The sequence below is a fragment of the Dendrobium catenatum genome, unplaced genomic scaffold (assembly GCF_001605985.2).
Source record: "Dendrobium catenatum unplaced genomic scaffold, ASM160598v2 fragScaff_scaffold_1470, whole genome shotgun sequence".
In the NCBI taxonomy this organism is placed as follows: Eukaryota; Viridiplantae; Streptophyta; class Magnoliopsida; order Asparagales; family Orchidaceae; genus Dendrobium; species Dendrobium catenatum.
In genome coordinates this window covers 725,805-738,303 of record NW_021319932.1, presented here as the reverse complement: position 1 = coordinate 738,303, position 12,499 = coordinate 725,805, and the positions used below count along the sequence as shown (strand labels likewise).

General features: G+C 33.8%; 1 protein-coding gene across 2 annotated transcripts in view; it reads left to right on the top strand.

The window, feature by feature from the left end:
* LOC110109911 (ATP-dependent zinc metalloprotease FTSH 12, chloroplastic) overlaps nucleotides 1–12,499 on the top strand; it is an 80,138-nt gene that overhangs the window by 10,007 nt on the left and 57,632 nt on the right. For both annotated transcript variants that reach the window (XM_028700207.1, XM_028700208.1), the window contains exons 3-9: nucleotides 319–545; nucleotides 662–933; nucleotides 7,038–7,115; nucleotides 7,218–7,460; nucleotides 7,584–7,724; nucleotides 7,867–8,034; nucleotides 8,477–8,589. In XM_028700207.1, coding sequence (XP_028556040.1) covers nucleotides 319–545; nucleotides 662–933; nucleotides 7,038–7,115; nucleotides 7,218–7,460; nucleotides 7,584–7,724; nucleotides 7,867–8,034; nucleotides 8,477–8,589 — 1,242 coding nt within the window. The remainder of the gene's footprint in view (nucleotides 1–318; nucleotides 546–661; nucleotides 934–7,037; nucleotides 7,116–7,217; nucleotides 7,461–7,583; nucleotides 7,725–7,866; nucleotides 8,035–8,476; nucleotides 8,590–12,499) is intronic.

Here is a 12,499-nt window from a genome sequence, read left to right as displayed (position 1 = left end):
ACTAAATTGAGTCAATTTTGTAAAGCTGAGAGACTAAATTGGGATCAATTTGTATCACAATTACAACAAGAGGGATTATTTTGGATCAATTTTGTAAAGTCGAATGACTAAATTGAAGCAACGTGATATTCTGTGACTAAATTGGCCATATACAAATGGTCTTGGGACTATTTTAAGATTTTTCTTTAAAAATTTCATTAGTTAAACTCACAATTGTTGGAATATACTTGCTATATTTTTGTTCATAGAGTTTGCAACTATGTGCCATATATTTTGATAAATGATACCACTTTGGTATTTTGGCAAACTTTACTGCAGATTCAAGAAGGGCATGTGGCGAAAAGCCATGCCCAAAGGCTTAATAATTAAGAAATTCACCAAAGGAGCTGGAGGAACTTATATTCAGGACAATTCCTATATAGGAGAAGCTGCATGGGATGATGATACTGAAACTTCTCGAGGTGTTGTGAGCGGTACTATTGACAAGGATACCAGGTTGAGCCTTGAACAAAAAGAAGAGATAAAAGAAGACTTGGGCTTCTCAGGTTGGTTTTTTTTATTATTATTATTATTTAAGTGGTGAATTATTCCCGAGGTTGATGAACCTTAAGCCGTAAATATAATCGGTATGTGCTTCTGCGCCATTCTGTCAATTTAACAGAAGGCCATGAACGTGATACCGCTTGGAGAGGCCGGCTGAGATCGTGGAAAGAGATCTTAAGAAAGGATAAACTGGCGGAGCAGATCGACTCTAAAACAGCCAAATATGTTGTAGATTTTGATATGCAAGAGCTTGAGAAAAGTTTGCGTAAAGATGTTGAGAAAGCATCAAATTCAGAAGGTACTAGAGCACTATGGATTTCTAAGAGATGGTGGCTGTACCGCCCAAAACTTCCTTACACTTATTTTCTTGACAAGCTTGATTCCTCTGAGGTAGGCTTCCTTTTCAAAAGTCAGTTTTAATAACTTATGTAGCATTACTTATGCAGGAATTCGTTCAACCTTTAGCTTTTCTGTTTTCCAGAAGAGAATAAATGAACTATGTACTCTAATTTCATTTGCACAGGGTTTGGGTCATTTTTTTTTTACTTTTGCCAACTTGTTACATAGTAGGAAAAATATTTGCTGGGAACGCAGGAAGGATGGCGCAGCGAGGCAACAGTAATGCATTTTTTTTTTTGTTAGCGTTGGGTGAAGGAAATGGTCTGCTGGCTGTTGTTGGCAGTGAAAATAGGTTACTGGGTTTGCAGTTGCTCTGTACAAGAGATGCATAGTAGCTTGAACATGGTAGCTAGCGACAGGACCTTTATGGATCACTTAGCAGAAAATAATAGAAGATGCCAGTGAGGAGAGAATGAGGGAGATATGTTGGAGAAAGCAGGGGGAAGCAAGAGGGATTTTGAGTAAGAAATGATAGGCTGACGATGGGAGAGAAATGAAGAGGAATTGCAGAAAGAATTAAGTTTTCTAAGAGAATGGCTAGTTTTAGCAAAATTAATACTATGTTGGTTCCATCATCAATTATAAGCTCTAGGGTATGTTTTATTTCTGGAACAATTACATAAATGACGCTCTAATTGGATAAACTACAAATAATTTCAATTTAATCAATTAAACACATTTAAAAGTGTATTATAAAAAGATCTCATAAATACGACAAATAGTAAAGAAAAAAGTCTTCAATTTTACTGTCTAAACCACACGTCTCTATCAGATTATAGCCATTTATTCCTCTGGGATATGAAGTGATGTAGGCAAAGGGGGACCCAAAAATATTTGGTTTTGACTTCCCTTGAGCTTACTAGCTCAATAAATTTTGAGCTGGAATTTAGCTCATTTATGAGCTGGTTTTTAGTTCATTTATTGAACTAAGAGTTAGTTCATTATTAGCTAGGTTTTAGTTCATTAATTATCTTTATTATGTAATTTTTATTTATAGTTTTTATATCTTAAATTTTAGTTTGTCCCTTGGGATTTCAAAATGGCTTTTGGAATCCCTAAGTTTGTTGTTTTCCATGCTTGGCTCCTTGGCTTTCACGGGTTGGCTGTTTCCGTGCCTTGGCTCCTTGGCTTCCTCGGTGGGCTGCTGGTTTTTCGTGCTGGGTGGCCTTTTCTGTGCCTTGGTGCCTCGGTTCCGTGCTTGGCCTCTTGGGTTTCCGCGGCTGCCTCTTCGGGCCTTGGCTGGGCTGTTTTCCCGTGAAGTTGGGGGGTGGGGTTTCCGTGGTTTGTGTTGCTTGGATTTCTATGGGAATTCAATTATGTGGATGTTTGTATTCTCCTTTCATACCTATAAATATGAGGGGTTTTGTAATGTTTTAAAGAGAGTGATATATGAATTTTTGAAAAGAAATCCTTGGGATTTTCTTGGAGGAGCTTGCGAGCTTTATCCACCTTTCGTCCTTTCTCATCTCCTCTAGGAAAGACTTGCGAGTACTTTTCACCCTTCTTCTCGGCTTCTAATCTCTTTCGTCTCTCCGCAAGTTTACACCCCACATGCATCCTTCTTCTTTTGGAAAGCTTCTTTAGGGTGTCTTGGTTGAGTCAAGTTTGTAAGTGTCTTGTCTTGTTAGAGTCAAGTTTGTAAGTGTGTTTTTTCTTATTTGAAATGTAAGAGTTTGTTCTTCCCTATAATTAGCTAAATGTGTTGTCTTTTTTTTTTGTGATTAAGAATTTTCTTGGGGTCCCTCTCCCTAGGGAGATTTTTGCTCGCATCATTTTTTGGTATTAGAGCAAGTTAGGAAGTCCTAGGTTTTTAATTTGGTTTGTCAAGTCAAGTCTTGTGAGTTTTGTGAATCTTGTGAGTCTAAGTTTTTTTTAGGTTGAGTCTTTTTTTTTGAGTCACAAAAAAAAAAAAAAAGAAAAAAAACAAAAAGATCGAAGAAAGCAAGGCAAATGAAATTGAAGATCCTTTTTCAATGGATAGATGGATTCCATCGGAATTGACAAATCCTCTGCTGTATGAACTATACAAACTTCAATCATGGATGCACTTGTGTACAGAAAGGTACATGAAGAAGAAGCAGCGTTTACAAGATCAATTCCTGAAAGAACGAGAAGAGATCCTGAAGAAATATGAAGAAAAGATTAAAGAGTTGGATGCTCTGTCTTCACCTCCTCAGAAGAAAACAAAAGCTAACTCATCGGGAGATGAGTTCTCAAGAAGGGGAGTCTGATGTAGGCAAAGGGGGGGGTCAAATCAAATCAAAAAATATTTGGTTTTGACTTCCCTTGAGGTTACTAGCTCAATAAATTTTGAGCTGGAATTTAGATCATTTATGAGCTGATTTTTAGTTCATTTATTGAACTAAGAGTTAGCTTATTATTTTAAAAAAAAAGAAAAAAAAAGAAAAAAAAGAGTTAGCTTATTATTATCTAGGTTTAGTTCATAAATTATCTTAATTATGTAATTTTTTATAGTTTTTATATCTTAAAATTTAGTTTGTCCCTTGGGATTCCAAAAATGGAATCCCTAGGTTGGTTGTTTTTCGTACTTGGCTCCTTGGCTTTCACGGGTTGGCTATTTCCGTGCCTTGGCTCCTTGGCTTCCTCGGTGGGCTGCTGGTTTTCCGTGCTGGGTGGCCTTTTCCATGCCTTGGTGCCTCGGTTCCGTGCTTGACCTCTTGGGTTTCCGCGGCTGCCTCTTCGGGCCTTGGCTGGGCTGTTTTCCCGTGAAGTTGGGGGGGCTTTTCCGTGGTTTGTGTTGCTTGGATTCCCGTGGGAATTCAATTATGTGGCTGTTTGGTTTCTCCTCTCATACCTATATATATGAGATTGTTTGTATTCTCCTTTCATACCTATAAATATGAGGGGTTTTATAATGTTTTAAAGAGAGTGATATATGAATTTTTGAAAAGAAATCCTTGGGTATTTCTTGGAGGAGCTTGCGAGCTTTGTCCACCTTCTTCTCATCTCCTCTAGGAAAGACTTGCGAGTACTTTCCACCCTTCTTCTCGGCTTCTAATCTCTTTCGTCTCTCCGCAAGTTTACACCCCACCTATATCCTTCTTCTTTTGGAAAGCTTCTTTAGGGTGTCTTGGTTGAGTCAAGTTTGTAAGAGTCTTGTCATGTTAGAGTCAAGTTTGTAAGTGTGTTTTTTCTTATTTGAAATGTAAGAGTTTGTTCTTCCCTATAATTAACCAAGTCAAAGTGTGTTGTCTTTTTTTTGTGATCAAGAATTTTCTTGGGGTCCCTCTCCCCAGGGAGATTTTTGCTCGCATCATGAAGTCTCTTTTAGAAAGTTATATTGAAGGTGGCTATCAAATATATCGGGAGAAAACACTAAAATTTATCATGTATCGCCTATGAATCATCTTGCAGTGGACAATGTTGCCAATAAATGAAATTGAGGATGCTAAATTTATATTATAGAACGTTTTCAAAATTTGATGTTGGTGCTGGTAGAGGATTGAAACTAGCGCTACTGGCGGTGAGGTAGGCATTCCAACTGTAGAGATATATGTAGAAAAGTCAGGAGGCTCAAAAGTTTGTGCATATATGTTAGCAATTCATCAATAGTGGGAAGTAAGAGTAACATTTTCATGGAAAGAAAAGCAAGTACAAATACAATAAGTAATATTTTTTGAAAATTATAATTAGGCTTTAAGACTCTGCTTGGTAACATTTTATATGTATAATGCATAAACCATACCTGATAGGTATAGGAAATGCAACTTACCCAACATGACATTTAATTTTTTAGTGTTGGCAATAACTCATGCAACTGAACTATAAGTAATCCAATATAATAAATATGTGCTGCATGCTATAATCGAAGGAAAGTTTGATGAACGACTTCATTAGGAAACAAAGTGCATATAATAAACACCAATGCAAGTTCAAGGGATCTTCCAGTAGTGATAACTTGCTCTCATTAGAAAAGTAGACTATTTATGAAGGTGAATTGCTCTCTTAAGTTAGTAATTATTAGACAATATGATCCATTTATATTTTGTGCTACAAATATCTTTTGGAACTAGGTCTATGAAGGTGGCCATCTGTAAACATGCTATTTTAATTCATCAATCTCAAAATTATTCTTCCCGTAATTTGATTGATCTAGTAACATAAAATAGATATCATGCTGAAAGTCTTGTTGATGATGAATCTTAACAGATAATTCCATCATATTCAATCTTATTCTCTTAGACAACTAAATTTGCTTAAGCTTCCGTAATAAAATCCTCAGAACATTAAATCTTTGTTCTGATATCACTTTTATAATACCCCACGATACCTCTTAACGATAACATAGAGTGCCACATAAATGAATATAACATTCATTCTTTACTTTTACCATTTCTCATAAATGTCATAGTTGAATAAAACAACCACTAACAAATACATTACTAAATTCACGGAAGCATCTAATTAATCCAACTTTCGTCACATAAATATGTACAGAGTCACTAAGAGAATCCAAATGAGAAAAACACTGAACAGTCTACATACCTCCAAGTTGACTTACAAGCATTTCTAAAAACAAGAACATAGAGTGAATTAAACTTGAACCTATTCTGCTTCAAGTTTTCCCTTTTCTTTCTCTATAATAACAACCAATATAAAATAGCTGTTGAGCAATGAAGCTTAATACGGTGTGCAAATTTACATAAAAATTAAATACCAGGTTATAAAGAATAATATAATTGAATTAATTCAGAAACTTTTGCAAAACAACATAAATCATTTTTTTAAAAAAGAAATTTATCTTTTCCTTCATTTGACATATGTACATAATATCAATATTAGTCTTTAAAGATTTGTCTAAACTTTTATAAAAATGTTCAATGAAGTCCAGATAAATCTGGCATTATCATCACGGAGCTACATAGAGATCCATTTTGCCTCTTTAGGTAATCCATTTTGTCCCACATGTTATGCATATATCATATCTTCCCCCCCCCTACAATGTAGATATTATACATGTAGTCCCTTTTGCTCCACCTATAATTCAGATATTATACTATTTTTATAGATAATCTTTATTAATTTATATATTCAGTAACTTCACATATTTATCGTTTATACTTGTATTATATGATTGCATACTTTCATAACAATATATTTGTTTTTACTGTTTGCATCAAGAGAATGAGTATGCAGTTTATTCAAAATAATACTTTTTTTCAAAATGTTCTTAACTGGAAAAAATCTTTAAACATTCATATTACACTTTATTCCAAATCTGATTCATTTAAATTTGCTAGTGGTTGCTCGTACATGAATACTTGATTGCGAACATGCATCTTATTCATTCTTTGTTATGACTACTAAACAAAGTTTATAGCAAAATTTTATCTGTCATTTTACCTTTTTTTACTTGGAATTATTTTATTCATCTCCTAATCTCCTAACCTAATATTGAAGATTCTTTTGTCGTCGTCATCATCATCGTCAACATTATCATCATCACTAACTTCTTCGGGCTAGTTCTATGAATTGTTATCTTGTATTCATTCTGGTTGAATGCTACATAAGGTGCCAATGCTATTTTGTAGTAGTCATGAAAAAATCAAAATAGTCCATCGAGTCGTAGAGTATAATATTTCTCTAATTTAGTCCATTGACTATATAAAATTAAGCTTGAATGGCACCTTAGGGACTAAATTGGAGTCATTCTTGTCTATTCGAGGGACTAAATTGGGATCAATTTTTTATCCCAATTTCCAATTGTTTCTAAGGGACCATTTGGATCAATTTTGTGTAAGTGACGCACTATATTGGAGAAATATAATATTTTGGGATTAAATTAGCCACATATAAATAGTTGTGGGACTATTTTGAGCTTTTTCTTTAAATTTTTTTATTTTATTTTATTTTTTTTTTAATGTTATTTAAAATTTCTTTAGCTGAGTAGAATTGCACATATTGACATATTAAGGCTAATAAGGCTAATAAACTGCTGTTCTTCATTTTGGTGAAAAAAATTAATCTTCTGCTTAGGCACTGAAAATTGATCGTCTGCTGTTTAAACATCTTAATCTTAAACACCTTTTGTTATATGCTAAGGTGTCTATTTTGTTCATATATATGTGGAGCAGGTTGCAGCAATTGTCTTTGAAGAGGATTTGAAGAGACTATACGTGACAATGAAAGAAGGATTCCCTTTGGAATATATTGTAAGTCTAAAATTGGTCTTATTAGTTCATTGGTAAAGAGATTTCTGCTTCAATACACATTTTTAGCTCTCCTGTAATTAATTCGGGATGGTTTGTTTTTAGGTGGATATTCCTCTGGACCCTTTTAAGTTTGAGGTTATCTCAAGTTCGGGTGCTGATGTGGATCTCCTTCAGAAAAAGCAAATCCATTATTTTCTGAAAGTTGTGATTGCTTTAGCGCCAGGATTAATTATTTTGTACCTTATAAGAGAGTCGGTGATGCTGTTACATGTCACCTCTAAGCGTTATCTATACAAAAAATATAACCAACTTTTTGATATGGCATATACAGAGAACTTCATTCTGGTAGGTTTCATGAAAGCAACCTTACTTGTTTCTTCTATAGTAATATTTAGTTCTTGCAATTAGATGCCAATGAATTCAGCTCCCTCATATTGGCAAATACTAATAGATACTGTTTCCTTACAGCCAGTAGAAAGTTCCGAGGAGGTGAAATCAATGTATAATGAGGTGATATTAGGAGGTGATGTTTGGGATCTTCTGGATGAGATAATGATATATATGAACAATCCCATGCAATACTACGAAAAAAAAGTTCCATTTGTTCGAGTAATCCATTTCAACTCATATTTTTGTTTTTGTGACATAAATTCGTCTTTTATTTCTTATGCTTTTGTGTGATCAATATTGCCATCCATTTTAACTTATAACTTTTACTATAAGCTATTTCCTTTGCTGTTATGTGTGCTAGGGTTTACTTCTTTCTGGACCACCTGGGACAGGTAAAACACTTTTTGCTCGGACACTTGCCAAGGAAAGCGGACTGCCATTTGTTTTTGCATCTGGTGCTGAATTTGCTGACAGTGAAAAAAGTGGCGCAGCAAGAATTAATCAACTATTTTCCATAGCCAAAAGAAATGTACGTTTAATTAATTAATATTTTTTAACTACCTGCGTCTTCTTGCTCTTGATTTCAAGGCATAGTTAACTTCAAGGTATGTAGAGGGCTTGGTAAAGACCAAGCACTATCTGTACCACATGATTGAAAAAACTGGAGGGGAGGTTTCAAAGGAAGAAATCACTTGAACATGATTTAGGCAATGACCATCCAGATTGCTTTTTTCCTGTGGTTGCATTGTCAAGGAGTTTTTCAACGCAGGAATTGCTGTAGTTTGGCAGGCAGGCATTGTTATGTTTTATATATTGCATGTAGAGTGTATTTTATGCTTGCAAAATGGTCTTTTTCAAGTGATATCCTACAAGAGCTGCATTTTAACATTAAACTTTGTGTTAGTATAGTACTATCAAACTTTTAACCTTTTTGGCAATCTCACTGTCTCAATTAACTAATATTCTGCCAGGCTCCTTCATTTGTTTTTGTGGATGAGATTGATGCTATTGCGGGCCGACATGCTAGAAAAGATCCTAGAAGACGGGCTACATTTGAAGCCCTAATTACGCAACTTGATGGAGGGTATGCCTAATAAATATTTCCTGTCTTTATTTTTTTATTTAATTCTTCATTAGTAGATTGATCGACTATGCCTTTTGGCCTGATCTTAGGCCTCTGGGGTTCTTCGCACCTGGGTAGTACCAGGGAGATTTTTGCAAGTGTTAATATAGGATTTATCACTGAACATGTAAACTACATTTTTTTTTTTATGAATAGTGTCAAGTAGGAATCAAGGCATTTTGTCATAACGATTTTAAACTCCATTTATATATGATTAGGATTAAGGGGTTTCTATGAAATTTCATGTACCATGGATGTCTGCCATATTGATGGCATGTAGATGTTGATTTAGGTGGTTGGTGACAAACAAAACTACTTGCCTAGATTGCTTGTTCTCACTAAGAGGTTTCCCCACATTATAAATGAATGAATAGGTATGTTATAAGACAATATTTGAGTAATTTCTTCAATCAAATCTAACATAACAGGAAATTTATTATTGTATTTCTTAAGTTTGAAAAGGAGAAATCAGGAATCAAGGCATTTTATCTTAGCAAGTTGAGGCGCAAATCTCGAGGTGTAAGCCTTGCAACAAAAAGATAAAAAACTTATACAATTATAAATATTTCATAAAAAATGATGAAAATAAATTAAACCATCAACATATTTACTTGATTCTTCATCAACAACAACAACATCATCATCAACAAAATCATCATAAAGAAAAACCCAAATCTCAATATTAAATATTATTATAAATCAAAAGTTTGAAACAAAATTCAAGATAAACAATCACTTAAAACTTAAATACATCATGAGGATTATTATCCATGATGGCCTCATCCTCACTTTCATATTTTTTAGAAGATACTTCATATGTAATATTTAAATCATCTTTGAATTCTATCTCATTGTCATCTTTAATTTTTTTTAGTTACAAAATTATTTTCTTACTCAGTATATTTATTAACATTGTTTTCAATATAATATAAAGTAGCAAATTAATACAACAACAACAACATCAATCCTTTATCCCATTACATGGGGTCGGCTACTTGAATCCTTTTTCTCCATTGTGTCCTATTAAAAGTCAAATTCTCGTTTAAATCTAATAAAGAAAGGTCATTTCTAATATTTTCTAACCAAGCCTTTTTAGGTCTACCCCTACCTTTCTTAACATAAGTCAAATCTAATACCTCTACTCTCCTAACGTCATATCCAAACCTACTTGAGGAGCATAAGCACTTATAATATTAACAATCTTATCATCAATAACAATCTTTAAAGCTATAATTCTATCTCCAATCCTATTAATTTTTATAACATTATCCTTTAAACTCTTATCTATAATAACACCTACACCATTTCTAGTACGACTCCTACCCGAATACCAAAGTTTAAATCCTAAACTATCAATTTCCTTAGCCTTTTCTCCAACCCATTTAGTTTCCTGAATGCATAAAATATTTAACTTCCTATGAATCATAATGTATGTTAATTCCATTAATTTTTCTGTAAGGGAACCTATATTCCAAGGTCCTATCCTAATTTTAGTTTCATGCACTAGCTTCTTTGCCCACATCTGTCCTTGATGTGGGAACCCTTGCCTATTTAACACTGCACCCGGGCGCCGGTGCAGCGGCCCTTGCACACTTGTCACTGTATTCAGGCCATACAGCGCGTCGCTTCCAGGGGACGCCCTAGCATTAACACAATTTCTTAAATGATTCATGTCATTATTGTTCAACAAGTTTTACGCTGGCTGTCGACTACCTAACACAACCCTCCACTTTTCTCATCCAGGACTTGGGACCTGGCAATGACAGTGTTAATAAAGTAGCAAATTGATAATACAACAAAATATTTCATTGTGCTTAAGTTACCTTTTGATTTTTTTGACGCTTTAACCCCCAATGTGCTTTTCTTTTAAATGATTATGAAGTAGAAGCTACTACTGATTCAATAGCCATTTTAATATTTGTATGATATGTCCATTCTATTCATTATTAAAGTTCATTTCTCCATCTTCTTTAGATCTTTCATTAGAGAGAGTCGCCTTAGATGGTGTGGTCATATAAAACGGTGGCCTTTCAATGGCCCGGTTAGGAGAGTAGATATATTAGATTTGATTCATGTTAAGAAATGTAGAGCTAGATCTAAAAAGACTTTGTTAAAAAATATTATAAATGATATTTTCTTATTAGATTTAAATGAGAATGACTCTTAATAGGACACAATGGCGAAAAAAGATTCATGTAGCTGACCCCACATAGTGGATTAAAGGCTTGTTATTGTTATTGTTGTATCCATTCTTCATCATATATTATGCTATCAACAACCAAAGGACACATTTCATCATCACTAGTTATTTTCCACTGTAATTTGAGGTATGTATCTTTCAATTTTTGTTAAATATAACATAAACTAACTTGTTCATTCGACTTATAGTTAATCGATTACTTTTCTTGTATAATAAAGTAAAATATGTGCTAATAATAATATATAATTAAAAATTTATTAAATTTAACCTGAATGAGGCGTCGCCTCAATGCGCCTAGTGGCGTAAGCCTCATTGACAACAGTGAGGCCTAAGCCTTCAGGTGCTCATTATGTGCTTAAATTCAAGGCGCACCTTGAGACATGCGCGTTAAATGATTTTTGAAATCATGGTATTTCTAAAAAGATAAATATTGACAACTATATTAATTAATTACACATTTATGGTTATAATCAAAAGGATAATTAATGGTAAGTTATTATGACGTATCTTGCTGCTATCTTCCCCTCAAATTAATATTGATTTTTTCAGAAGTATCTATTTTCCTACAAAGAAATGATGTCGTTATCATGTCAAGGCCTACATAAATATCTTCACATTCTAAAGGTATATATAGAGGAAGAGGAATAATACAAGTGTCAAATACTTATTGAATCGAGTGACTGTCAATTTTAATTTTTTTTGTACATTTATAATAAAGCATGAATGGCAACATTTTGAATGGCACTGAAATTGTATGCATCGAGGAGAGTGGTATTATTTTGAGAAAAATCAAGTTCAGATGGAAGTTTAAGGAACTAGATAATCTTTGAACAGGTGGCAGGCAAAGTGCAATATTCAGATTTAGTATATGATATAGGCACATAAGTTAGCTTCTTTCTTTTTCGTGAGATCAAGTTGTCTCCAAAAAATATGCATTTTCCTGTGAGTGACAATTGGGTATTAGGGCAGCCTGCTCGGTTAGCATCGACATACTTTATAAGATAAAGAGAAGAACCAGTTGGAAATAACAATGTCCCGATATGATATTGAATTATTCAATGATCAAGAACTAAATGCAAATGATGAGGATTTTTGCATAAATTGGCTAACTTGCTAAGTCACGAAGGAAATATTAAGTCGAGTAATTGTTAAGTAATTTAAGCTCTCTATCAATTGTTGAAATATAATGGGATCAAGGAGATGATATCCTAGTTCAATATCTTATATTTACTTTTAGTGGCTATTTGTAGGGGAAATATTTTGGAGGTTAACAAATATAATTAGATCCTGTGTAGTTCTTTTGGGTTAGGAAAATACCTAAGGGATTCATTTGAACTTCCAAAACTAGGAAGTAGGTAAAGATCACGAAGATTGTTGATGTCAAATTTTGCTTGAAGATGTTGTAAATGATTAAGAAGAGCTAAATATGTCCCAATAATAACAATGTCATCAATAGAAACAAGGATAAGAGCAATACCTCTGGATGTCTTGCAAATAAATAATAGAGTTATATTTATTCTGTGTAAGGGAGAAATGAAATAAGATTGATTGAAATTATCAAATCACGGGGCCTTATTTCAATCAATACATAGAGCACTTTAGTTTGCATATATTTGGAGAGGAGACAAACTTTTGGTGGAAGAATCATATAAATCTCCTTCTTGAGATCAC